General features: G+C 38.2%; 1 protein-coding gene across 12 annotated transcripts in view; it reads right to left on the minus strand.

Annotated features, from left to right (window-relative positions):
• The window catches only part of ADAM22 (ADAM metallopeptidase domain 22), a 131,743-nt gene that overhangs the window by 31,051 nt on the left and 73,887 nt on the right, over positions 1-26,805 (minus strand). For all 12 annotated transcript variants that reach the window (XM_061346081.1, XM_061346080.1, XM_061346079.1 and 9 more), the window contains exons 6-20: positions 24,173-24,236; positions 23,469-23,538; positions 19,006-19,076; positions 17,736-17,810; positions 15,013-15,084; positions 13,889-14,055; positions 11,790-11,874; positions 11,237-11,327; positions 9,394-9,445; positions 7,507-7,606; positions 3,546-3,617; positions 2,377-2,469; positions 788-868; positions 515-565; positions 171-234 (exon numbers count right to left, since the gene is read on the minus strand). In XM_061346081.1, coding sequence (XP_061202065.1) covers positions 171-234; positions 515-565; positions 788-868; positions 2,377-2,469; positions 3,546-3,617; positions 7,507-7,606; positions 9,394-9,445; positions 11,237-11,327; positions 11,790-11,874; positions 13,889-14,055; positions 15,013-15,084; positions 17,736-17,810; positions 19,006-19,076; positions 23,469-23,538; positions 24,173-24,236 — 1,208 coding nt within the window. The remainder of the gene's footprint in view (positions 1-170; positions 235-514; positions 566-787; positions 869-2,376; positions 2,470-3,545; positions 3,618-7,506; positions 7,607-9,393; positions 9,446-11,236; positions 11,328-11,789; positions 11,875-13,888; positions 14,056-15,012; positions 15,085-17,735; positions 17,811-19,005; positions 19,077-23,468; positions 23,539-24,172; positions 24,237-26,805) is intronic.

Here is a 26,805-nt window from a genome sequence, read left to right on the forward strand (position 1 = left end):
CTGAAAAAGAGGATGGAAAGACAAAAGGAGGAGGGAAGAAGGGGAGTGGCATACAGTGCGAGCTGTTTTTAATGGTTCTGAATACGTGTGTCCCATAATTTTTCTTAGCTAAAATAATCTTTCAAGCCACATGAATTACAACCAACACAGAAGCAGTAACATTTACTCACTTTCACCCCAGATATATTTACACTGCCGGTCCCTGGTTTTACATCTTCCTCCAAAACAAATACCCTAGAAAGAAGGAAAAGATACAGACAAAGTTTAAAATCACTTGATTTTCCAAAACATCTATTTGTTTAATGTACAGATTTCTTACATTCTTTCTATTGAGACAACCAGTATGTGATTCTACTTTCTGTTCATTTTAATGCTTAGCTCCAAAATATGACTAGTACCCAAATCTCAGGAATGTTAGCAGAACAGTCCCAGGTGACTTCCAAAGATCTTACATCAAAATCCATAAAAAGCAATCTATACAAGCAGAAAGAACATAAATTGAAGTGCTAATTACCTGCTGGTTATCACATGAATATCCATCCATTTTATGAATATTGGGAGAACACTACAGAAAGAGAAAATAACTGATAGTTCAGTCAAGTATGGAAGCAAACTATACAACAAAAGTATATGGAAAATTACTCCAGCATCATGCTGTTTTTTTCAGTACCAGGAAGTTTAATACAATTTTTATACACCTTACTGTACAAACCAGTAACATTCATAGTGATTGAGAGATTACAGGTTGGAGTTTTTTCATCTCTTGGGTAGAAAATATAAAAATCACCTGACTGGAATTTCCTGTGCAGTTCTCTGCAATATCACAGTCATTCACTGCTTCTCGGCACAAAACTCCTTTAGGTTCAAACTGAAAAAACAAGAACAGAAAATTAAGGTCTTGTTTTCTCCATATCTTGCCTTAAATGCAAAGCCTGCTTAAAGTTTTAACTAAAGGAAAACCAGGAAATATTCATGTGCTAACTGATGTGGTAAGACTTTCCTTTTCCTGGTGCAGACATTGCACCACTGAAACCACTAGTCATTTATTGGTGCAAGTGGTACCACTCTCTGAGGCACCCCTTCCCAAGTGCAGGGCTGAGCACGGTAAGTGCTATCCTGCGACACGGAACCCCTGGGGTATACCAAACCAATACAGGTCTGGGGATGTTGGGAACTCTTATGAATGATCTTTTGAGTTGTCCTGATTAACACCACCTACAGACACATTTTGCAAAATTCTACCTTTCTCTTCATTGGCTCACCCTTGCCATTCTCTATGTTGGCAAACCCTTGCTTGTGTCATTGCAAAAATACTGTAAATACACAGAAGCTTTTTTTTTGTTCTCATAGTCTTTAACATGGTGCCTGTGCAACTTGGATGCTTGAACAAAATTCACCCACACTGGCAATCTGCTAATTTTTTTTTTACATTACATTAAAAATAAGGAATGTGCTTAGGGGAATGTTATCTGCTCCATCATAATCTGTGCTTTTTCTTTTTTTAACATCAGGATGAGTACAAAGTCGAGAATGTGATTCACAGTTATTACTAATGTTCCTCCTAAGGAAATGAAACCCTCATAAGTCCACAGACAAAGATAAAAATATCACACATAGTACACCACAGTTTTAATAACATTAATAATAATCATCATTACTACTAAATGAGTATAAACAACTAGTTGAAGTCATATTTCGTCAGGCTTCCTACAGCCAAGATCTGGCTAAACCTCCTTTTACTATCTGCTGGTGTATCAGGAAGAGTACCTTCTAGTTTACAGTGGTCTTGATTCCCTTTACTCAATGGGATTTCAGTTAGTTCAGACTTGAGGAGACACAGGTAGGCCTAACAGAAACTCAGTCAGGTGTCTTTTATCTAGATAAACACTTCTGAACAATTCTGCTAACTGATTTTTAGGTTTTATTTCTGTTTGGGTTTTTTTGTTTGGTTGGTTTGGTTTTTCTTTTTTACTATATCCTTTTCTCAGGCACTCCGTGGTATGATTTTCCCATTAGGTCTCATGGGGCAAATCCAGAGCAACAGGTAAGGCACCAGGAGCAGCAAATGGGTAAGGATGTGCATGTTTAAACAAGGATGTGTAATGAAACCTTGTGGAACTCCAACCTGATTCAAACTTGTCTGAAACTGGAAGGCTTTTATTCACCTCTGCATTTGATTACAGTCCCTACCTCAAGAAGCCAAGACTTGAAGACAGAAAATAGCCCCAAACAAACCAGTTTTCAGCCCATTTTAAAGGGTTAAGTATTCAGAAAAGTAATCACAAGATCTGCAAGGAATATGACATATGCTGTGGTGTCTGCAGCCACCTGGATGCATTCCCGGTAGGATGCTGCAGTGAAGGTCACTGCCCTTACCCGGCACTTCCGACAGCAAAGCCCGTTGCTGCACTGGGAACCTGCCGTTAGGGTGCAAGTATTGCAGCACTCTCCTCCTTCGCTGGCACACTCCTGAGGAACACACACACTTATAAAAGAATACATGGGAAAAGCAGATGAACCCCATGCTCTCTTATTAATTCTTGTCTTAGCACGCTACCCAAACAGATTTTTACCCAGGCTTTTAGGCCTCTGGAGGCAGGCCTCTGATGCCCCTACTGTGGGCCATGAAGCTGCTGTTTCCTATGCAATACAGGAAATAATTTTTCTAACTTCAGTCTCAGTCATGAAATACTGACATGTTAGCACTGACCAGAGTCATGCTCCCATCTAAGAAAATACTTTCCATTACATCTTTTAAGCCCTGATTCTGCACAGGTAGCTATTACTATTACTATTAAGTATTTATTTTGTGGTGAGGTGTCGGGATCCGTTGTTGGAGTCGCGGGAGACAAGCCTCATGCTCTCATGGTCAGCAAGTCTCGTTTATTGATTGCAATACATCGATATTTATAGGTCATACAATCAAGTACATATCTATGCGAAGTTACACAATACACAAGCTTATTGGCTCAAACTTTGGTGGTCGTTAGCAGCTGTTGCCACATCAGCAAGTAGCCGTTAACGATGCGCTATTTCAGCAGGATATGTATCCTGTTTCTTTGTTTCTTGAGTAACCGTTATCTGCAAGGTCGTTGTGCCCTGAGGCCTAGAGTTCAGCTAGTTGCACGGTATCATGGCCTTTGCTACTTAGCCATTCTGCTGTTAGGCTCTCAACAGTGGGCACTGAAATGGGTTGTCCAAGGAAGCTGTGAATGCTCCATCCCTGGCAGTGCTCAAGGCCAGGCTGGACAGGGCCTTCAGCAATCTGGTCTACTGGGAGGTGTCCCTGCCCATGGCAGTGGGTTGGAACTGGGTTGGTCCTTTCCAACCCAAACCATTCTATGATTCTATGATTCATTCTATGTGATGATAAAATAAAAAACCTGTCCCACATTTTTCTAATATTATGGAAAAAAGTGAGGAATGACAAATCCTTTGGCACAGGATCTTAATAAGTGTCTTCCTCCATGTAATATTAATAGCAGTGATGGTCAGCACTAAGTCCTACAGAATCTAGTTACCAATTTAAAGTAGACTGCCCTTACCGCGATTGTCCCACAGTCACACTCTTCTCCATCTTCCACAAAGCCATTGCCACATTCTGGAGGATCCAGAAGCTGCAGAGCAAAATAGGAAATCAAAGGGCATGTCCCTCCTAAGGGAACTGTTGTCATACTTACTGTATAAAATATGGTTTTCCAGTTAACATTCCAACTTAATTAACTGAAAAACAGTACCCACAACTCAGGGAGAAGCAGACTAGAAACACCACAAATGAAATGTGCAGAGAATGAACAATGCTGAGGATTAATTCAGCAATACTGCCAAGTCACATGGTGTCTTCTGTGCATGAGTACCATTTTTTACAGCAGATTCGGTTTGAGCAGAAGTCACAAAACAAAAGGTGTGACAAGAAAGGAAAAAAATCAAAACAGTATGACATTTTCATTACTTCACGGGGTTGCAATTGCTGTTGTTCTGGAATTCAAGTGAGGAGGACTCTGTCTGAGGTTGAAGCATGTGTCATAACTTCAGAAGGAATAGCCATTAAAAAATTGTCCTTTGGTAGCATGTGGCTCAACAATGAAGGGAAAGGGGAGAGGCTGCATTTCTTTATCAGTTTGTATTGTAGTCAGATGCTTTTTCCTTCCCTTTTCCTCTACCACAGTTGAAAACTTTAAGCAGTTTTCCATAAGCATGTGTCACAGGCAGATGAGAAAGTATAGCTGGTGAGGTTTTCCCCCTTTACCTTCAGCCTCCCCTCTAAACTGTAACTTAAAATGTGTAAATCTGTATATTTGTAGAAGTACTTTCCTTTCCCAGAAGCAAGACTCATTCCCTGTTTTTTATGTAGGATCCATGTTATGTTCCCTTCTAATGGACACTTTTACTCTGTTCTTTCTAGTTTTGTTGTTTCCCTTTTTCTCAAAAATTCTAAAGGTAACCCTTCTAAAAGAAAACAAAATGTTTTATTTCCTTTGGACATAAGAAAACATAGGAGTAGCTTTTACTACATAAATAAGAAGACATGGAATTGTGTCATCAACACCAAAATACTGTAAATTGTCCTCCAAGTTCTCCAATTAAAATAAGATTGTTCCAGAAACCACTCTGCTTATGAGCCATCTGCACAAGTACATCACTTGTGATGCAAAGTGTGTTTCCCCTCTGGCTGCTGCCTTTTTGTCAGTAGCCCACAGGATGGAGCATCACCCCATGTACTTCGCTGTGTCACAAACCAGCCTGAGGCTTGTGGCATAGGCTTATGTGCTATTATTAGATCCCCTACTGAAGTGGAAACTTGACTGCAGCATGAAACACATGTGTAGAATTTAACATTTAAATGTAAGAAAGCACATATCTTTAAGAATTATTAAAGAGTTGCTAAAACTGTTTGCTTCCTACATATTTTTCCAGGCAACTTCACTTCTTCAGTGTCTCCAGCGGCAATGCACAATACAAGTAGATGGAAGTAACAGAGCATCCTGCCTTAAAACACTGGGCCAATTTGCTGCAATACATAGGGACAGCTAAATATGAAATGGAAGAAAAAAAATGTAAAGGCAAATTGGATAACTTTTCCCCTGAAGTCATATAATTGATCCATTCATTTGAAAAAAAATATATGTTTAATCTGCTCCAGCAGTCACTGATGTAACTTTCAGGAATACAGCTGACCTTACAGTGGAGCACTGATGAACACTGCACCTTGTCATGTCAGTTTTCTTTTATCTCATATTTCTTGGAAAGAAAAAATAAGTTTGTGTTTCACCACTCTTGCTAGGACAAACATGTCTTTGACAGCCTTGTGAATTAGACAGACATCCACTGATGATAAATTTAAATCAACACAAACAATATATAGAAGAGTCTAAATCACCCTGGCTTCCACATCTAACTTTCACATTTCCACACGCTATTAGAGAAAATTGGAAATGCTGCCAATCTAAACTGAGATAAGAGTAATTTATGTTTTTTTGGAGTGACAGTTGTGTAGAGGAACATGATCACTGAAACAAGCCCAAGCAGACACAATACACCATGGAAACAACTTACTCAGCAGAGAAATAAACCCACCAGTACTTTTCCCCACCTTTAATGAGATAGGAAAAAGCAAACTTCTAAAACAAAGGTACATTTTTAAAAGAATGAGAAATCTGTCATGAACCAGGACAGAAATCTTACATCTTATTAATGAATGACAGTGCTTTCTCTCCACTTTTAATAGTACGTTCTTTCATGAAAATGAGACCTTTGAGAGATACGCAGACTCAGCTTATCCGGATTTGATGCTTTCTCTTCCCTTCTCTGATACTTATTGAAATTCTGTGGTTGTCAGAAGATGCACTTTTTCTCAGACACTCCAGAATAAACACACATCACTCCAGAAATTAATTTCTCTTTTACGTATGTGACCATCTTAGCTATCAGGTCTTTTTTCCACATTGACTGCCTGTCTCTTGGCCTCTTTCCTTTGCTTGATAAAAGACTGATATTAAATAGAGTATAACATTAATTATATATAGAAAAGAGTCACAATCATTATTCTGATTACACTTGAACACATGCTTCTGTAAATGGAGCAGGAGTATAGTGAACCTCCTGCAAATGCTTCATTGTGGAAGCACTTATAACTTGGCTGGAGTTTCTTTAGCTTTGTTTTGTATTTTTCTCCTGTAAATGTCTCAGACAATCATTTCATAGTCTTTGCATTTTTCACATGAATACACCTGCTTAGCAAGCCAAAATTGAGACAACAGAAGCAAAGAAAAGGCAAATGCTATCTCAAGAGATATTCCCCACTTCTAATTTTCAGGACTCAATACAACAAGACCTGTGATTTCATATTTTAGAGGAAAATTGGAGGGGATAGGTCAGTCATCTAAGTGGGTGCCAGTGCTTTTGGAGCTCTCCTCTCCCCAGGCCTTTAGGGAGGTAACTCACCGTGCCGGATAAGGCAAGGTACAGTGGCACTGAGAACGAGGGGCCAGCAGCAATTTGCCAGTCTCCCCTGTCTGAGGGGCTACCCAGCACAATGCAAGGGTGTGCAGAGCCACACAGACTGACCTGGAAGGAGCCAACACAGGACTAAGATGATCCAAGAACTTCTCACTAGATACATTTCTCTCCCAGCAGACACAGATGAGGGGATGACAGACCCTGGTGACAGTGACAAGCACCATGTGGGCAGCACCTGGGGAATGAGGAGCATGGCAAGCACCCAGCAGACACAGGGTCTCTGAGTGTCTGTCCGCTGCTCCTCAGGGCTTTCTCTCCTGCTCTGCCTCTTCCAGCTGTAGAAAAACTAGTCCAAGTTTTCAAACTCTGTTCTGAGATCCACTGTAAAAACTCTTCCTTCTCTAAACAGGGAGAATACCACTTGTAACTGCTGGCATCTGCAAAGCTGCTGGGCTGCACGGTAGTGGACTCCTTGCAGAGGCTCTAGGAGCCTTTGTTTCATCTTGGGACAGATGTGAAAAAAGAGTAATCTTACTTCAGCTTCCAGAGATTCGTACCAAAAGACATGAGTTCAACTTCAATGAACTGTGAAAAAGTTTACCAAGACACTTGAAACCTCATCAAATAAATTCAGCACCATATTGTATATTCAGTATTCAAAACAAATTGCCTGAGGGATGGTTCAATGCCAGGTTAGACAAGGCCTTGGGTAATATGGTTTAGTGTGAGGTGTCCTTGCCCATGGCAGGGGGGTTGGAACTTGATGATTTTAAGGTCCTTTCCAACCCAAACTATTCTATGATTCTATGGTCCTAGATCAAAGCCTGTGAGAACTTTGTTGGACATGAAACCACTTATTAAAAAATATTTAAATATAATTTCCAAGCTACTATGAACTAAAATAAGCTACTTTCACTCATATGTCACCAGAAAATTTAGACGGAACCAGAAATATCAAAATTACAGATGTTATTTTTTTTCTAACATTACCCTTGTCATTCTTCTTGGTTTCATCTATATTAGAAATAGAAGTAAGCTCATACTTACTTTGGTTGGTTTATTGAAAAGGCAGGCTCCACCTCCACTGTTTAGAAATTCATGATACTCTTCAATATCACACTTGGAGAACTTGCTTGGAAGATAATACCTGCACAGAAATAAGGTAGCAGGATTACTTTCTGTAGTGCTTTTTACACTACATTTCTTTTTCTTTCTTTTTTTTTTTTTTAATAGGAGAAGAAATAGAATGTTTTACTTTCGAAAATGTACAAAACCACACTTCAGAATCAGGGTATCTGTCTGTAACTCTATCTGTACAGACTATCTGTCTGTAACTCTATCTAATTTGTAAATCATTTTAATAAATGACAAGGAACTTTCAGCAATGACATAGAGCTCATAGAACGTGAGAGGTCTAAAACATTTCACTAAGCTATTTCATGCCAAATAGCACAAATCTTATTACACAGTGTGTAGTTCTCACAAGCATGACCTGTTCCACTAACGGGCCTGATCTCACCTATTTCCTCCTATACACACTGCAGAAAACAAAGATTGCTCATAGTTAATTTCCCTCCTATATGAAATTGCTATCCTGCCCTACAGAATTTTTATATATTTTATAAAATGGAGTTATGCCATTTAAAAACATGACTCTAACAAACATCAGGTAACATTTGGGTTTCGCCCTCTCCTGTGCCCCCCTGAATAAATTTCGTTCAAATACAGAGAGCTAACCTAAGGCATAGTATACCACCTAAAAGTAATAGGATGAGAGAATCATATTCTCAAACAGAGAATCTTTTCATGAATCCTTTCTACAGGGAAAGATTTTTTCCCAAAGTATCTTAAATGACCTTTATATTGAGATTCTTACTCATGAAAGTATTTATGCTTCAAGGAGATTTTGATGTCTCATGGGCTTTACTGTATCAGCTCATCACTGGGTAAGAAAATATTAGCAGAAATGCCATACAAAATAATCCTGCATTCCAGGGTGTGATGGCTTGCAAAACATAATCAGCCTTTTCCAGCTATAACGTTTATGATTTAGGTCTTAAGATGACAGAGACTGTGAGATTCACCAACCTTCATCAAAAAGCTAGGTGCTTATACCTAATTATTTGAAAGGTTTGGACTTCGGAAAAGAATTTAAAGACCATTAGATAACAAATCACTTTTAAAGGATAAAAAATGCTTCTAAGATTGTTTTTTTAACATACTAAAAAATAGAAAAATCCTACCTAGTATATTTTAAGGTACACAAGCTGAAAAAGGCACAAATTCATGCTCCCAAAGAGCTTTGAATGAAATATGCTTCTTGGTTCAAAACTGTTCTGACAACAGAGCTATTGCAGGTTAGTTTGAAATGGATTTAAAAATTCAGAGCACCGTCTGTATCTAAAACTAGACTAAAGTTTAATTCATACATATGACAGAATATAGGCACTATGAAGATCTGAATAGACACATTAGAAAGCATTAAATTTCATCTAGCAGCAAAAACTTGCTGATTCACTAGTCATTAGATAAAAATTCTCCAGTGACATTACATGTGGGTGTAAGCACATTCAGCCTCCAATGGGCACAGTATTTCTGCCATTATCACAGAAACTGGAGGACAAAAAAGGATAGACGCTCCTGCTTCTTTTCAATGCCCTGGCTTGGCTGTTGAGCCCTGTGCTTTGTGAGTTAAACCAGCACTCACCAAAAATCCTCACATATCCTCTCATTAACTCACCTATTCTCACATTTCTTTGGAAGTGTCTTTTCTACATATGTTAAACAGCCAATACCTTACTTTCTGAAAAAAAATTAAAAAAAATAAAAATTCACAGAAAATACTCTGCTGAACCACAACAGGCAAAAGTTTGCACACCTTGCCATTATGTTATTATATGAAGGACATGATTTTCCTCTAGTGCAACACCTTACCCCATGTCTCCCATTATGCATCCAGACCACGTGTCCTCACACTTACACTCACCTGAGAACAACACAAAAAAATAGTAAATTACATTTTGAGTCCAAAATAATATATTTATTATCACAAAACCTGTAGACAATTCCATTTCATATTTAAATACAAGGTGAAAAGAGTAATTTGCTAGTTTAATGTACACCTTAGTTTAAGTGTATCAGTGCATGCTGAGAACTTCCTTTCAAAAACTATCCATGTTTCTCTGCAATTTGAAAATATGTCCCCATTTTTCTTTCCTTCTTTCAAAGTGAAGCTAGCAAAACTGCAGTGTCAGCCTTCAGCACATGTAACTCATGACTCAGCTCTCCTGCCTTCTCCTGTGTCACGAATATTCAATTCCCAAATTATCAGAGTAAAAAAATCATTTTAAGCCTTCTTCTGATTTTTCAATTCTCTCCTTTAATTATGCTAATGTGACCGAGGAAATCTTTGCTTGGATAAAAACAAAACAAACCAATAATGCACACAAAAATGCATAAAATCATCAGTAAACACTGATGATCAAAGCAGTATAGTAGCTTCTTCCTCCTCTCTCCCTCCCTTCCTCATGCAACCCCTCGGCAGGCAGAAGGCAGCCCTCCCTTCCCTGCCTGGCATTGCTTTCCTCTGATCTCGGCCCTCTGCTATCAAAACTGTGCCCTGTGTCTATTTTTGTACATATGTATTGCATATGTAATTTCTCTTCCTTTGTAATTTGTAATACATAAACATCAGTTTATTGCTTCCATTTTAAAAGTACAATTAGAAAGAAATGGGGCTCTGTCCAGCAGCTGCATTCTCCTCCCTCCACACCACTCAGCCGTAAGAATCATCATTATTATCATTTTCACTTTTGTCCTGCCCCTGCATCAGGTTAATAATATGCAGCTGGAAAATGAATACTGTGCATTCCAGTAGCATAAAGCATCCTTCCTACATTCCTGAATAGTTTTCAAAATAAAACTACATGAACTGCAAAAAAACAACATTACATGCAGATGTATCTCTGCATTATATACTGTTCTTGTAATGCCTGAAAACAAAATTCACCTAAGCAGAGTTCTTTTACTCAATATAACTAATATTTTTATGTAAGTCACATAAGTACACATGATCCAATAGCTAAACACTCCATCATCTATTGTTTCAGAACTGTATTATTATTACTTTAATCACATCAAGCTGGGACTTCATATAACATGGAAGCAGTGAGGGTAAGGTCATTGTTGGGGTGGGTGGTGGAGATCGGAATTAAAACATTTCACGCAAATAGGCGTTACTAATGTATATCAAGGTTACAGCAGAGAAATGGCAGCAGTATGGTGGCAAATACAGATTTTGGTAATCTGCAAGAGGAACAGGAGATTTGGGTAATTTACAAGAGGAATTCAATCAAAGCTCACAGGTAAAAAGCTAAGTTGTCAAAACCATCTTATGTAACAGGACTGAGGTGACTCTTCACCATCCCCAGGTCTAACACTGTATATTTCTACCTTTGCACTGTAAGATGGCAGCCATTCAGTCCTTGGGTGTGACATCTATCTCCCTGAAATGAATAGTGGCAGACACCTTTATAACTTATTCTTAATTAAATGGTGACACCAGTGCTGCCAGCAATTATGGGCAGAGGGATATCACAGTTTTTAAATAGAGGGAAATTAATGATATGTGAGTGCCTCCTCATGTTGTTACAATAAAAATTTAAATCTGTTATTGTGAGAAACATGGGAAAAATACCTATCAGAGAGACACTGATCAGATCTTTCACTGTTTAAGATTTTTCCCTTGAGAAAGAGTGAAAAAGACAAACAACCTTACCACTTATAGTTTTTCTTCTGTCTGAGAAAATGCCAATGTTTTGGGCCAAGGTCTGAGCCAGGGTAACTGCCATTAGGTCTGGCTTTCCAAACTGAAAGAAACAAGATAGGAAGAGTCATCAGTTATATACAGGTATCTCAGACAAAAGTGAAGTGAAGCTTTTACCATTTCAAGGCAACTTTTACCAAACAAAATCAGATGCACATTGCTAGAGTTCTTACTTCAGAGCAGCTATATAATGGACAAGTGAGAAGAACTAAATGCTGGCTTAAGGACAAGTCAAGTAAAAGAAAGTCTGTTCCTTGCCATTGTAACTATAAGTATGAATGATAGGATACTGCAGAACCTACTCAAAAAAAAGTATATTTGAATCCATATCTGAATGTATTTACTTACCACTCTTCATTGAGACATCACTTTTATAGAAACATCCCTGAACTAAAACTGCATCAGCAAAGCGGCAGTAAGGTATTTTGAGGAACATGCCTGCGCTGACAAATTCTGTGCAGGTAAGTTTCCACCACTTTTTGCTCATGCCACTATCCCCACCTACCTCATTGACACCTCCACCTTTAAGTAAGGAGCAGATTCCACCAGTATGGGCTACACCACTTCGACTGCTCTGAAATCGACTCCCCCTTTGAGAAAAGGAAAGGAAAAGAAAGTTTACCCTGCTCAGTTCATGAGGTTTGCACCTATCCAGCCCAGTATTTACCCTTCTGATCTGCAAATGTTGGTTGTCATCATTACACTGTAAACTATGCAAAATAAGATGGGAAAAATAGATTACTACTCAGAAACTTCACATGTCAAATTATCTCTAGCAAAGTTTTATCATCTTCCCTCCTCCTTCTCAGACTATCTAATATAAGAAATCAAAGAAGAAGGGAACTGTTTTGCCAAAACACCTGAATCTCACCTGCCTTTTGTTCATTTGCATACCACTGCAGCAAGTGACTTCTGCTGGCATGCGCTACAGGCAGAGCGTGGGAGAGGCAACAGTGCTGCCAGTGCATGGAGGACCACTAAAAAGACACGTGCCTAGTTAGGAAGTGCTGATGTGGTAAAACCCAAAGGAGATGCATTAGTGCTCACTGATGCAGTTAGGTGAAAATTCCCTGGAACCGCATCAGATCTCATCCAAGGGACAGATGCACTCTAAGCCTAAATCTAATGATCTCTTTGGTGCTGACCATGCCAGCATGAATAACTGCCAGTTACTGGAGACAAATCAGACTCCGCTCCACTTCAGAGTACTGATCCATCCGAGCTGAGACAAACTGGTTTGTCAGGTTTTTGGCTGGCTGGTTTAGGATTTGGGTTTGGGGTTTTTTTTTCAGAAGAAAACAGGAAAAGATCAAGAAACAATACAACTGGCTAACTGTGCTGAAGGTGGAAGTTCATTTCGAACTACTGTACCATCACACCAGCCAGCCTCACCTCCCAGCTCAGCCATGGCTCACTCACAGACACGATTTCAGAAAATTTTATTTCTAAACAATACCACTACTGGTGGTGGTGTTACGGATAGCACTGGAATTAGCATTACAGTGGCATTCAGAGTCCCAGTCACAAGGCAAATAGGGCCCTCTTGGTCCTAGCCAATCCACAAACATTCGTAAGAACAAGACTTCCCCCCAAAGGCCTTACAATATCACCAGAGAAGAATCAGGAAGTATGTGAGAAAACCTGATTCCTGTTTTATAGATTAAGAACTGAGACACAGAGAAACCAAAATCTGCAAGCACCACTTGTAGATCTTACTAGCTCTGCTCATGGCAGATGACAGCCAATGACACTTAATTAAGCATGTGCAAAAATTCTGGGAGGGTTGGTACTGGGGTTGAGTATCCTGGCATCCTACCAGATGTGAACGTGAGGTGTTCAGGTTAAGTTTATTCATGTAGGCTCCTAAAATAGTCCGCAGAGCAGCAGGGAGGGATAAGGACTCACACAGAGCAACTCATCTGGCCTGTCTCGTGTGGATCAAAAATCTCAGCCACGAACCTCTCCTTTGTTTGTGTAGACATTATATTTTATATGATAAAAATAATAATATATATAATATAGATATATTTTATATCAATCTTATTTCCAAAACAATTAATATATTTGGAGAAAATAACATTCGTCCCAGCTGATTCTTCTTATAGCGTGTGTCTCTAGAGAACAAACTATTTTGAGGCCCTGAAACACTTCAGTAATCCTGCATCATGTAGGTCATTCAAAAGAGTAAAGCAGCCCATAGTGCTTTTTAAGAAGGAAACCTCACTGGTTTCAAAACCAACGTTCTGTTTCAAAACAATACAACAGGACTTTTCATGGTCTACTGCCAAAGAAGCCAACCTCTGAGGCAGAACCAGGCATAACCTTCCAGGTAGTTGCGCTTGTGGAGGAGGTAATTGCACAGAATAACCAAGGATTACAGCGCATGCTGCTCAGCCTAGTAAATTAAAACTAAATTGAGAGTCTAATGTCTAGCTGCACTGGCAGGCAGTTTGCACATTAACTGCTCCCCACCTCCCCATCAGAAACATTGTTTTCTGAATTATTGTGGATTACACAAACAGAAAGGAGATATATCAGCCACTTGTGATAAGCAACCCCCAAAGCAAAAAAAACAGTAATAAAACATCATACGAGGTTACGTACGAAAAAAGGTGAACTGCATCACTTTTCTCTCTGATAAAATCCCTCCTATATTTCATAAATTCACGTAGGGTCACCAAGGGGTTTTCAGATATGGTGAACTTGTTATCAGTAGCCCAGGTTTCCATGGCAACCAATACTATCCTGGTGTTAAGTTGTTCCTTATATATCTAGTATATTAACAGAATGAACAAATATAATATGTCAAATAGAATAAAGGTGAGGTTTACCCCTTTTTTGTAATAGCTTGCATTTTTACATAACTAAATATTCAGCTTGTTCTAGCGCAGTTTAAGTTCTCCCAGGTGATTTTATTTCCCTTAAAACCAACAAACAAACTTGAAAGCAAAGTAAAATCTAAATTTTAGGCATCATTCTCCTATCAGCCCTCTCAGCCTACAAAAAGATCCCATGCTGGCCCTACACAGGCAGAGGTGTGTAAAACGGAGATGGGATTTTTGAAAACTTATTGCAGAACCAATCCAACTAAAGACTTGGAATTAATGGGTCTTTTATAACATCCAGATCATCCCAGTTACACACGAGGGCTCTCTTATACCAAGTAGTCATCTATAAAACCACACTTTTCACTCTAATACACCTCTGCAGGAGTATTTAACCTCATGCTGGCTGGATCACAGAAAAAAGGATCATCCTTTCAACATTTGGGGTTAATACTACACACCAAATACTTTCCAGAGCAGGAACCCCATTTTTTAGTAATACTGTCCTGGAGTGAGGTACGAGAGCCAGCAGCTCATCTGATTTAGTGTCACAAATATAATCCACATAATTACCTTATGTTCTTATTTTAACTCATTTACTCAAATGCACTTTTTCTGGATACATCTTAATGCCTTCTAATTTCAAATTGTCTTTTGGGTTTCAGGCTGTTAACATAGGATGCTGAAGGACCCAGCAGGATTCTTAAATCTTTGAAGACACAAAAAATCTCTAAGGATTTACGTTAGACAAAGGCCTTACAGGTGGCTGATTTTCTAGATGAAAATTTGTGGTTTCCATGTATATTATCTTTAGGTATACTGTGAACTGACAACCCTTGCATCTATCAGCAGGAGAATCGCTTATCTGTCATGTAAAAGAGCATTTAGTTGAGTGATACTTACTAAATCTGCCATGTTCACAACTGATTTAGCATAGCTGTTTGTATGGCCAACTGATAAGCGGTGCTTTTTACACTGCAAAACCAAACACAGACAAGTTACAGAGAGAGACTTCACAAAAGTAAACCCAATTTCCAAATAAGCACAAAGAAAAAAGCAACTACATCAACAGTAAAACCCGTGTACAAGGTTTGGCCTCCTGTGCTGAATGTAATGTTAATAAGCAATAGTAGAAAGTTGTTTAGAAATGTACATTACTAGTATACTTTACAACAGCTGTTGTGAGGATCTGTTGATTCCTGTTTGGAGAGTACTCTATGATCTTTACTGAAAAATGCTATAGAAACAGGAACATATCGTTAACATTTTCATTACCTTCATTATCGACAATTTTAAAGTTAATTCCAAATGCCAATACAGAAATTGGCAACACAACTTCTATAGTTGAGATTCCTTTGAAGGTGTTACACTGAGTGGGCCTGCACCCATATTTTAACCTATCAGACTTCCTATTTTCTTTCAGTTTCCTCTCTTAAGCTGTCATCTGTATTTCTTCATATACAATTTCACATCTCCATAATGCCACAGTAACTGGTTAATATGACTTTAGCAATCTGACTGCAATGGCACATTTACTGAAATCTGTAATACAGTGCTATAAAGCTGAAGATAGTTGTCCAACTACTTTTATCTGCAGGGAAAAAACACTTATATATGAGCACCATGGGTATGAAAGTCAAAAGTATCTTAGCAGAATTTAGGCCAAGATATTCAGAAATGATGCTTGATTTTGGAGTGAAAGTTTTGCATATTTGCTGGAAGTTAGGATCTTCTAGAGGCACAAAGAAGTGCCCAGCAACTAAGGGATGGAAAAGTCATGCTTTCAAACAGGAACAGGGAAAAAAGCACCAAAAATTAGTAAGATACACTTACTAGAAAAAAAAAAAAAAAGTAAAATACAGAAGGACAGGACTGTGAAGATAAAAATGGCAGAAAGGATTAAATGAAAAGATACAAAATATGTAGCTAATTAGGCATGGGACAGAAGAAAAGTAAGTATACTACTCAAGTCTCTATTTGCAACTAAAACCTCAAACTGTAGGATGCTTAGAGACTCTGTAGGCCTACTGAAACATTCTCAGTATACTAATTTATAAGCCCATTTCAGTGTTTGAGTTTCCAAGGCTTTACTCCTTGACTAGAAGTGGTTGAACAAGCAGCTGAGAAGACCAGAGAGGAGGGCACCACAGCCCTTGCAGCGCTCAGTGGCCATGAGGGCTAGTAGCACACAGATGATTCTACGGACCAGAAGAAGCTCAAGGTTCACTGCTCCCTTTGGAAGTTCACAGGGAGGCTAAATGATGAAAATGGATCTGACTCTGCAGGGAGTCAGCTCCACACTGAGTGCACTCATTGAGAGTCAATAAGAGCTACATTGCATGCACAGAGAGTAATCCACATGCTAGCTTAGCCCAAGGAGAAAGCAGGGAGACCAGAGCATATGACACTTCCTTCACACAGGAGGAAATTATTCATCTTCTTTGACCATAGATGTTGACTGGCATTTGCTTCAGGGAATAAACTCATACATGGACTGACTTGCACAGTACATATAATTAACCAAAATTAGGAAACATTGTCCTTGAGAGGAATCAACCCAGACAGATATTGTCCCAAGGGGAATGTTGTGGCTTCAGGTATTCAGGATGAAACACAATGACATTGATTTAGGGAATTCTGCATCTAGTATTCAATATATTTAATCCAAGAATTTATTGCTGTGCTTGCCAAATTGAGCTAATGGAGCAGTACATTGCCCAAGGACACTGACACATTCCTTGGTACACTCCGATATTTTTGACAATTTGGATATTGCTTGAGAGAAGCTGCACACAGAAGAAAGGGTAGATAAAATGTATAGATATATTTTGATTTTTAAAGCCATGTAGGATCATAAAATCAACTAATGCCACCAGTCAGAGGGGCACCACCAGTCTGAACTTTACAGTTACTTCAAGATCGAATCCTATTGTTTGTGTTTGACACCACCACATCTTTCAGAAATACACTGTCTAGATTTGAAAACTGCAAGTGATGGAGAATTCACAATATCCTTTGATATTTCCTTCATTAATTATTAATAATCTTCACTTCACTGACACAAGTCTGTGACTTTTCCCACTTGAATGGGCCTGGTTTTTCTTCAATACACTAATCTTTATTATATCTCTTTCCACTGCATTAAAGAGACTACTTATGTTTTCTCAGAGAAAGCATAGAAGCTTAACAAAATAATTTTCTCTACATTGATTTGGACATATTAAAAAAAAAATCTAGTCACTATTAATTTCCCCATTGTCAACAGCTTCTGCACAATTACAATAACTGCACTGTTGCTTGCTGAGTGGCTATAGCTAAGTGCCCAAGAAAGCCAGAAAGAAAATCATCAGCTTAAGTTACACTGACATAACTTACTTTATGACACAATTCTTTAATTTATGACCCTTCCTTCTCATACTCAGGCCTGGTTGCATTCTTGGTGAAACTACCTTGACAAAATTCAGAAGCAACTTCATCAATGGCTAATGAAACCATACTCTCTTCTCTTAAGGGCATACTGAATTTATTCTGGGCATAGACTGTTCTGCATTGTTATCCTTTATGGACCAGTTAAGACAAATTGATGTTAACGATAATTGTAAGATGCTGAAGTGTGTCAATCTTACCATTAGATGATCATTTACAATCATCAACTCAATGTATTTTGTTTCCTCTTCAACTTTACGTGGAATCCGACGAACCTACAGAGAGAGTAATAGTGTAAGACAGTGTACAGAAGTGAGTGTACAGAGAGAATATAACTGGTAACTAGAAATGGCTTCAGAAAACACACTTCTCATGCACACATTTTTTCTACTGTCTCAATTCTGGTCTCAGATATTGATGAAATTTCTGGCACTTAGCTGCATCATTTTTGCAAATTCTTTCACCTCCACCAGGACATTTCTATGACCTTAAACAATGAAATCAAGTATCTAATCCCAAATTTGGGGGTTTCCTAAAGAAAGAGAATCCTATAAATAGTTTGTGTCAGCTATAATTTTTTTTTTCCCCACAGAGAAAGGGAACCCTCTTGAATAATTTATGAGAAAACTGTCTAACAATTCTATTGTTTATTTGCACACTGCTCAAACACAGGATTCACCTCTGTGTTCTGCTTGCTTTGCATTTAGAAACATTTATGGCTGAGTTTCTTCATGGTGACCTTTATTAACTGGGCTATCCAGAAGAGTTACTATGTTGTTATGACTTAAAAATGCAGAGTAATGCCTAGTTCCTAGAAAGACAGCAAACTTCCTGATATAAAGCAAGACCCTCAGGAATGACTTCCGGAATGCTCCAATGTCTTACTCACTTTTCTTTTGCCTCTGTGAGGCTTGTATTAGTTAGTTATGGTAAAGTCATCTTCCCCTCCCACTGCTCTCAGTATTTCATTTTTGTCTGCACTGCAGTCCCCCTGACCTGGCTCTGTTTTGACCTATCCCATCATTTGAACTCCATTCCTAAAATACAAAGAATTGCTGCTATCTTCCCAGGGTACAAACAGCTGCACTTAGTGGCTCCCCCACTTTAATAAACAGGGGATGAACACTCAGTGTAGGAAATTAAATTTAAATCAAAGTCAAGTGAGATAAAGTAGCTACTTACTACCACTGCAACGTAAAAAATCCTTGTGAATGTTAAAACTATACTCAAAATGAGACAAAATATTCTAGCTGCTTTTCCATTTGCAGTTTAGCAGTGCTGAATAACTTTGTAACTCTTCAGGTAGGCAACGTTCAAGAGAACCCAACAATGTTTTGTCAACATTACATACCTCTTTTTGTTATAGCCAAACCAGCCCAAGCAGCGGCACTCCATCTGGACAAATTAATTCAGCAGGCACAAAATAAAGTTGATGGCATATTATTTATAAACAAGTGTATTGGCACGTACCTGCCTTTTACTTCTTTTGTATCTTGGCTTTACAACAAATTTCTGTGATGTCGCATTCATTTGCCAGAACTCTAAACAGAAAACACAGGCAAATACATTGAATGTTTACAAGAATATAGCTCAATAATCCTGATGCCACATGACAGTAGCTATGGCATTCTTCCATATATCAGCTGGGGCAGCAACTTATTTTTTCAAGTTTCCAGCTATAAAGGCAGCAATGTTACAGATGCTTCCCACTGACAGAGTTCTTACTAAAAACTCTACTAGTGATAATCTGGGTCTGCTGCAACACATGATCTGTGGGTGTCACGCTTCAGAAAGCACAGCAGATGTTCTACACCAAAACTTCACCAACATTGAGCATGTAATATTATTAGCACAGTGCTTCCATGGAGTGAATCACATTTTGGGGAATTCAGCAGGCATTCACAGAGCTCTTGCAATAGTTACCTAAATTAGTAAGAGGAGAATGGAAGGCAGAATTAATGCTTTAAGATGATTACATTCACAAAGCAAAATATATTAGAGTTGAGAGTAACCTTATGAGATTTTGGCAATGCTCACAATCAATACAATATTCCTCCCTTCTAATCCCACTGTGTGTTTAACTTCTTAAACCTCTAATCATAAGTACCAAGTAGTTTGTTCTTTTGCCAAATCCCTTTCATCAAATCTATTACTAGCCACTCATGGAAAGGGGCATATGATAAACTAAGCAGAGACAATGCTTGCTGTCACCCTTTTAAATGTCCAAGTATTTTTCCATTTTTAATCTTAGATTCTTAATCCCTGGCTCACTTTTCCCTACACAGACCAGAAATCTCTTCCCTTATCTTGTATAAGCATGTTTACTATTCATATAACCCCAAGATGGTCTTTTTTTGAGACACATAAATTAAAGGTTAGCAGTTGCTTATTTTGTAATGTTATTTTTTTTCCCTTTTCCCCTTGACTACTTCTTTTCCTTTGTGCTTTCTGCAGCTTTGAACATTCTTTCAGTCTCCAGGAATTGAAAACTGCTGTTGATATTCCAGAGTGATTTTACTAGTCCTGTAGAGAAGTAGACAGTACTCTAAGAGCTACGTAAATCAAGGCACTGCCAGTTCACATACCTTTGTACACAACTTTTGGTTTTGTTGGAAAATCCTGAACAGTTTTGATGGTTGGACAGGAAAGTTTCTCACAGCGCCACCTCCCACCTGCTGTACATTAATTGTGAAATTTCTGCAAGTGGCTCAAACAACACGGTTAAAACCAATGCTGATAGGAATCTGACAGGGCTGCCATATCAGCAAAACCTTAAAACACAAAGCTGATTGCCTATCTGACAAAACGTTACCAGGAGTAAGTGCTAATCTTAATCTGGAGCAGCTACTTAATGATAAAACAAACTAGGAAAGCAAAGCATGAGCAACTGGCGTACTCTTGGCTAAGTCTTGGGGATTCTACTGTTACTTTAGGGTGTGAAGTCTGAAGATATCTTTTCATGGAGGGATCTGGACAATTATAGGCCCTTTGCTTACAAGTGTTTTCATGGTTACACCAGCGCACTTGAGGATTTTCTTTACAAAATGGACCTAAAATAAAGTAAACCACATCCAAGGGTCCCTATTTATTTCTTCCAGGCCTGCAGTCCCTAGAGCTCACAATGATGAGAAACTATATCTTGAAAATTTTTTACACTTTTTTTTTATTATGCTTTACATATGTTGATGGATTTACTTTGCAGTTTAGTACCATACAACTGGCTTTCAACCTGTCATTTTAGGGTTTATGCTATGGTTAATAAAACTGATAAAAATACAACTTCTCAGTCAATAAAACAATAATCTACAATATGTACATAGGGTCTCAAATAACTTAACCAGCAAATGTGACTATTTACCCACCATCGGCAGCCAGTCATCTCTAGAAGGTAATGATGCAGCCATTAATGTTAATGCATTAACATACATCAACACTGTACTATCATTCACAAGCTGGATGAACTCATACAGGGTGCATTTCCAGCCAGGGACCCTCAGGCAAAAGAACATGACCAACAAAAACACAGGAAACACAGACAGCTGAGAAAGTCTACTGGAAATTTTATTGGGAATATATTACCTTGAAAAAGTGTAATAAGGATTCATAGAATCATTGAATCATTTAGGTTAGAAAAGACTTTTATCAAGTCCAACTATAAACCTAACACTGCCAAGTCCACCACTAAAGTGCCACATCTACACGCCTTTCAAACGACCTCAAAAGGGCTTCTGTTATGTGTGATTTGAAAAACAACACCTTCAATCACATAGTGTTGTCTAAGACTGTGTCATTGCACTGTGTCTCAGTACAGATTGTGAGAAAAATAAGTCTACTGAATTATGAAGTCAAATGCCAAGTCATCCATCCAAGCTTTCTGATTTAAAGTCCTCATTACCTCTTCAGATCATTGCAAAGTACAGTATAATTAATTATTTTCTGCAATAGCTTTTTTTTTTTTAATATCCAAGGCGTAAAAGTATGTAAGAAGCATACTGCTATCAAATTGTGGTGTAACAGTGTGTGCTTTTACTATCATTGATATTGAGTAATTTCTGTTACTTGCTTTTTTTGCCTTTCTAACATCAGTATTGAAGCTGATGAAACACCCATTCCATTCCTAACACAGTGCTGAGTGGAAATCTTAGCTTCCACACAAACTCTTTTAAAGACAAGAAGAAAATCTTAACATCAGGAAAGATCTCCTTAGACTGGGCAAATTGATATATTAAGAGAGTAATAAGGCATATAAGAAACACTGATGAAATAACATATCACACTGGTTGTTACTAATAATGGTTCTGCTGTAGTACCTTTCTCTTTTTTTAATAAACATGCTTTGGTGCATTAAACTGGTGGATTCAACTTGTAATTAATTCCTTTTTGGAATTTTAAAGGCAGAAACAATTTTATTCCAAAGTCTTGAAAACATGAAATTTCACTATTAGGAAATCTTATAGAACACCTAATAGATATCTACCAAATACCAGCTCTAGAGGTCTCATACTTCAACAGCCTAAGGCAGAAGATTCATTTTAAACTCAGCAAAGGTTGCATTATTTCCAGCCTTTCAAATGACATGCTCAAGAAGTATGAAAAAAGATGCACTTTATTATTTGGCCTTATGTTCAATAAATTCTTCACATGACATTACCCTCTCCACAAGTACAGGGAATAACCAAGGTATGCATCTAAGGTGCACATACATAGGAAACTTCATGATACAGATGTTGACATTTTGCACTGTATAAGCCTTTTGTGTTGCACTTCCATCCCAACACCTCCTCCACCTCGCCTGGGCAATCATCAGCAAAGGACATGAGGCATGACGCTGGGATACTGTTTTGTTTAGACTCAGAAAGATTCCTTCTTCAGAACTGAGATCAAGGTGACCCAGTTATAACAATTTCCCTTGTTTTTTTTCTCATTACTGCTCTGAATGATTCTACTTCACTTAACAATTAGCAAACCTCCACACACTGTGCTCCTGGGAAGAACCCGTCTATGTGCAGTACCCAGCACTGTAATATTCCAGAGCTGACTGCTAGCATAAAACAAGTAGTTTGTAACAAGATGACTGGACATCTATAACTTTCCTGAAGAAGTTCGTCTAGAGGTTATTCCTACCAAAATGACAGTGTGTATGAAGGACAATTTTACTTATCTAGGATACATTTTGTAAAGTAGGAAAATGCATCTGTAAAACTGGCAAGCTCTTGACAGAATGGGGATATGCCATAAACACTGCAATTTTAACTTCAATTAACAAGTCAACTTCCCAGATGAAAACTCATTTTTTAAAACCCTCTTATCCCTCCACACACAAGATAAACTGTTTGTGGGATTGATCACTACCAGCACTTGAAACCACTTCTGCCTCCAAATTAATATCTACTGAAATGCATGACCCGCACCACAGCCAGTACTGTGAAAGATGCTGAACAGACTGAAGATTTGACAGTCACTGAACAGCAATGATACTTGGCAAATTCCTGTCTCCCAGGCTTATGGTCACAACAAGGTACTCACCCTCTATCTTAAAATAGGAAAATTCCATGAGAAGTCATAAACCAGTTGCAAACTGGGGTTTATTTTCACCATCTTTAAGCCACCTCAGTCTTTTCCTGTCTACAAATACTAGCATATAATGCAGTCCACAGACTGCATGACTTGTTAAGAGAAACATACACCACAGCATGAAGGTCGAGAAAAGGTTTTGTTCGTTGGATTCAGGTTTTTTCAGTGCTTCATGTTCTTTTCCAGTGTTTTCAGTGGTTTAGATTCTTTTTTTTTTTCAATGCTTTACTATTTAATCAGAAAAAAAGAGATATACAAATAAACAATATACTATCAGAAGATTATCTATCAAATGCAATTAACAAATTTGGCCTTAGACTAAAAGAAGTCAGTAAGTCATGAATATTAAAAAACCATACCAGATGGCAGGTCATCTGAAGGAAACTCCAACAACTTGGATTTGTAAACAGAATGGAAATCGAAGTCATCCTGAAATAGTAAATAATTGCATGTATTAAACCTGGATAAACTAATATACCTTATGAGCATTAAATAAACAGTTTCAAAGGTCCTTGTTATCCAGCACCTACACTAATGAATATGCAAGTTGCAAGTCACCATTATTCTACACACTCCTCCTCTTCCCAACTGTGACATGATCACTAACACAACAGTCAATCATATTTTATGTGAAATATCTCAGTACATCCAAAGGAGTGGCTGAGCATGCTTGGAGCAAGGTTTAAGAGAACTGCCCAGTGAACATCAGTGAGAGTCACAGCAACTGCTGAAATGCAGTTGAGGATGAACCAGCAGGCATGGGATGTAATGAATTCAGAGGAGGAAGTGCCAGAGACTGACACAGGACACTCACAGACTTCTCCTGCTGGCTCCAAGGGATCCTCAGCACCCACTGATGCTTCACTGCACATCCAGAGTACACACATACTTACCACCACCTAATTTTTAGATGTGTGCTTTTGTTTGTGATGATGGGGACTCACATGTGAGGTAAATGAGTTGGGAATGAGGGGATTGGTCCCAGAGCCTTATGCCTACCCTGGACCCATGAATACCTGTATTTAACAAACAATACAACAGGACTGTGGTAAGTTCTACTTACATCTGAAGTGTAGTTTTCATCTGGCTCAATAAGGTAAGTATGATTTCCATCATAGAACATCCCACTGTCAAGAGCAGGAAATGTAAGTACTGATTTAATAAATAAATACTAGTGCAACATGGAAGTAAAAGTTTATATGTTTCAAAAATGTAAATATTTATGAAAGGAAGCAGTTAAAACAGTTTCAGGAACTGAATGTAATTCTGAGTCAATCTTTTGTTTCTTTGCTTCAGAAAGATATTCTCTCCAGTGGTTATATACACTCTTCTTTCTTCCCCAGAGAGAGTCTACAACACATATGAACACCACCAAAATTGACTAATTTAGCCAACTGAAAATCCAGTTCAGAGCCCTTATTCCCATGCCAGAGAGATCTACCTGCAACAGATTAATAAGGAACTTACCTGCAACAGATTAATAAGGAACTTAGGAACACACATATTTGGAACATGTGAACAGCCTTCACCCAAATAAAACATTATTGAATTGAACTGATCCTTTGGTTTTAACGGTTTTGATTAACTCCTCAGCATTTCATACAGTACCAAATACAAAGAACATAATGGGCTCCTTTGGACCTATGTTCAGGCCTGGTTTGAGCATTTCAGCAATAATAGTTATGAAAGATGATATTTTCTTTTTAAATTGAGTTAGTTTAAGTCTATATTTCTAGAAAACATTACTGGCTATATGCAATATCCTATCACTATGGACATTATATGATATTCATAGAACAGAGACAGGAAATCCCATCGGACAGGCTTTAGATAGGTTGTGGTGAAAAGAGTTACAATAGACCAATACTTCTACCGTACCCATGGTTCTGGCAAAGTATTTGTAGTCTCTTTCTATATGGCATAAAACCTCAATCACAGAAATTTGAAGGTAATTCATGACAAGCCCACTGCTCTGTATTTCAGAAAATCTGTCACTTTGCTTGTAGACACACAATCACCAACTGTCTATATTTAATTCCAAACACAGTTCAACTCTAAACCCAGAGTTTAGAGAGCCTCAACAGTTTGTCTTTTAAATGAATGAAAATAGTTTGTGACAGTAACACCAGATGCTTTTGCATTACTACTTGAATGTGCAGCAAAGGAAAGGTCCATTTCTGCAAGAATGTTTTCTATTAAGTGTTACCTTAAGTTTACTTAGGTAAAGAGTGCACTGGAGTTTAGCCTTTGACATAATGCAGGATGCACAAGCATGGTTGAATTACACCTTAAAAGAAAGTGGTAATACAGACATTACTCTGTAACAGTGTAAGACCAAATGGCATTTCTTATATCATCACCATTCTTATCTATAACCAAACCAACATTAATTTTTAATAAATCTGACTTAATTTCAGTGACATCCTATATATGCATAGTTGGGATTAGGCTATAGCAGCATGTCCCCATCAAAGTGCCACTACTAAGGGCTCTAGGCTTGGCCATAAATATGAGCTGTAAGTTCAACCTTAGCACATAGGTGTTCCTGCTCCAGCAGGGGGATTGGACTAGATGATCTTTTGAGGTCCCTTCCAATCTCTAGCATACTGTGATACTGTGCTACATAGTACATTACAGCAGCATGGAAGCAAGATTTTTTATTTATTTTGATCACTCTTCAGCAAACTTTCAGGCATCAAAAAACCACCACTGGGACTACAGACAGGAAAACCAGATGCTTTTCTTTTTTCTTCTGCAGCTTTTCTTTTTTTCTTTTCTTTTTTTTTTTTTTTTTTAATCAGCAACAATGATTTTGGTTCTGCAAAGGACCAGATGCAGTCAGTAAAATACTGTGATTATTAAGAAATACAAGAAGGTATATATTAAGCTTGTAAACTGTTACAGGTATTGATGAGTATACTTCTTTTAATATCATTCACTTATGGGGTTAACTGTGTAGGATTCACAGAAGTAGCTTGGGATACTGATTGTATAACATACATCAACTGTGATCATATCTACAACTGAAAGCTGTTTCACCATTCAAATTAATTGTGCTTATTCTTTAGAAATAAAATATTGTCCACAAGGCTTAAGATAAATATTCCAGCACCTGCTTAAGCTTCTCTGCCTGGGAATAAAATGAAATTTGGGGACATCCTGCTGTTCTTAATGAGGCAAAACTTCCTTTCCTCTAATTGCAATTTCACTTAAGCACAGTCTGCACGACAAAGCACTACCAGCAACTGGCTTCTCACGCAACTGTTGCACCCAGCAGCACTGCTCTCTGATCAAGTCACTCAGTGGTGACAAGAATAAGTCACAGCTGACCTACAGATCTGACTTGCCCACCCAAAGTGTTCATGGCTTGTTTCTAACCAACTTCAGGCCTTGTGCGCTGTGAACAAACCACATGCTCACAAATGTATTAGAGAGAAAGCAATAGCAAAACACAGGCCATTTTAAAACCCTGAATTTTGATTATATACAGTCTTCAAACATATTTGTAGTCCTTAAACTCTGATTTGCAGTAATACCAGCAGTTTCTAAATTCACCACCAGCAGGCAGCAAAATCATAGACCAATCTGGCGTTGTGTGCCACTCGCCTTGAAACATGGGACTGCAAGTCATGTCTGACTATAGTTTATTTATATCCCAGCAACCAGAGTGGTTTGCATTCAACGTTTTTTGTGTTA

This window comes from Neopsephotus bourkii, unplaced genomic scaffold (assembly GCF_033783945.1).
Source record: "Neopsephotus bourkii isolate Nb327-2 ecotype Australia unplaced genomic scaffold, CSIRO-AGI_Nbou_v1 NB_257, whole genome shotgun sequence".
Lineage (NCBI taxonomy): Eukaryota > Metazoa > Chordata > Aves > Psittaciformes > Psittacidae > Neopsephotus > Neopsephotus bourkii.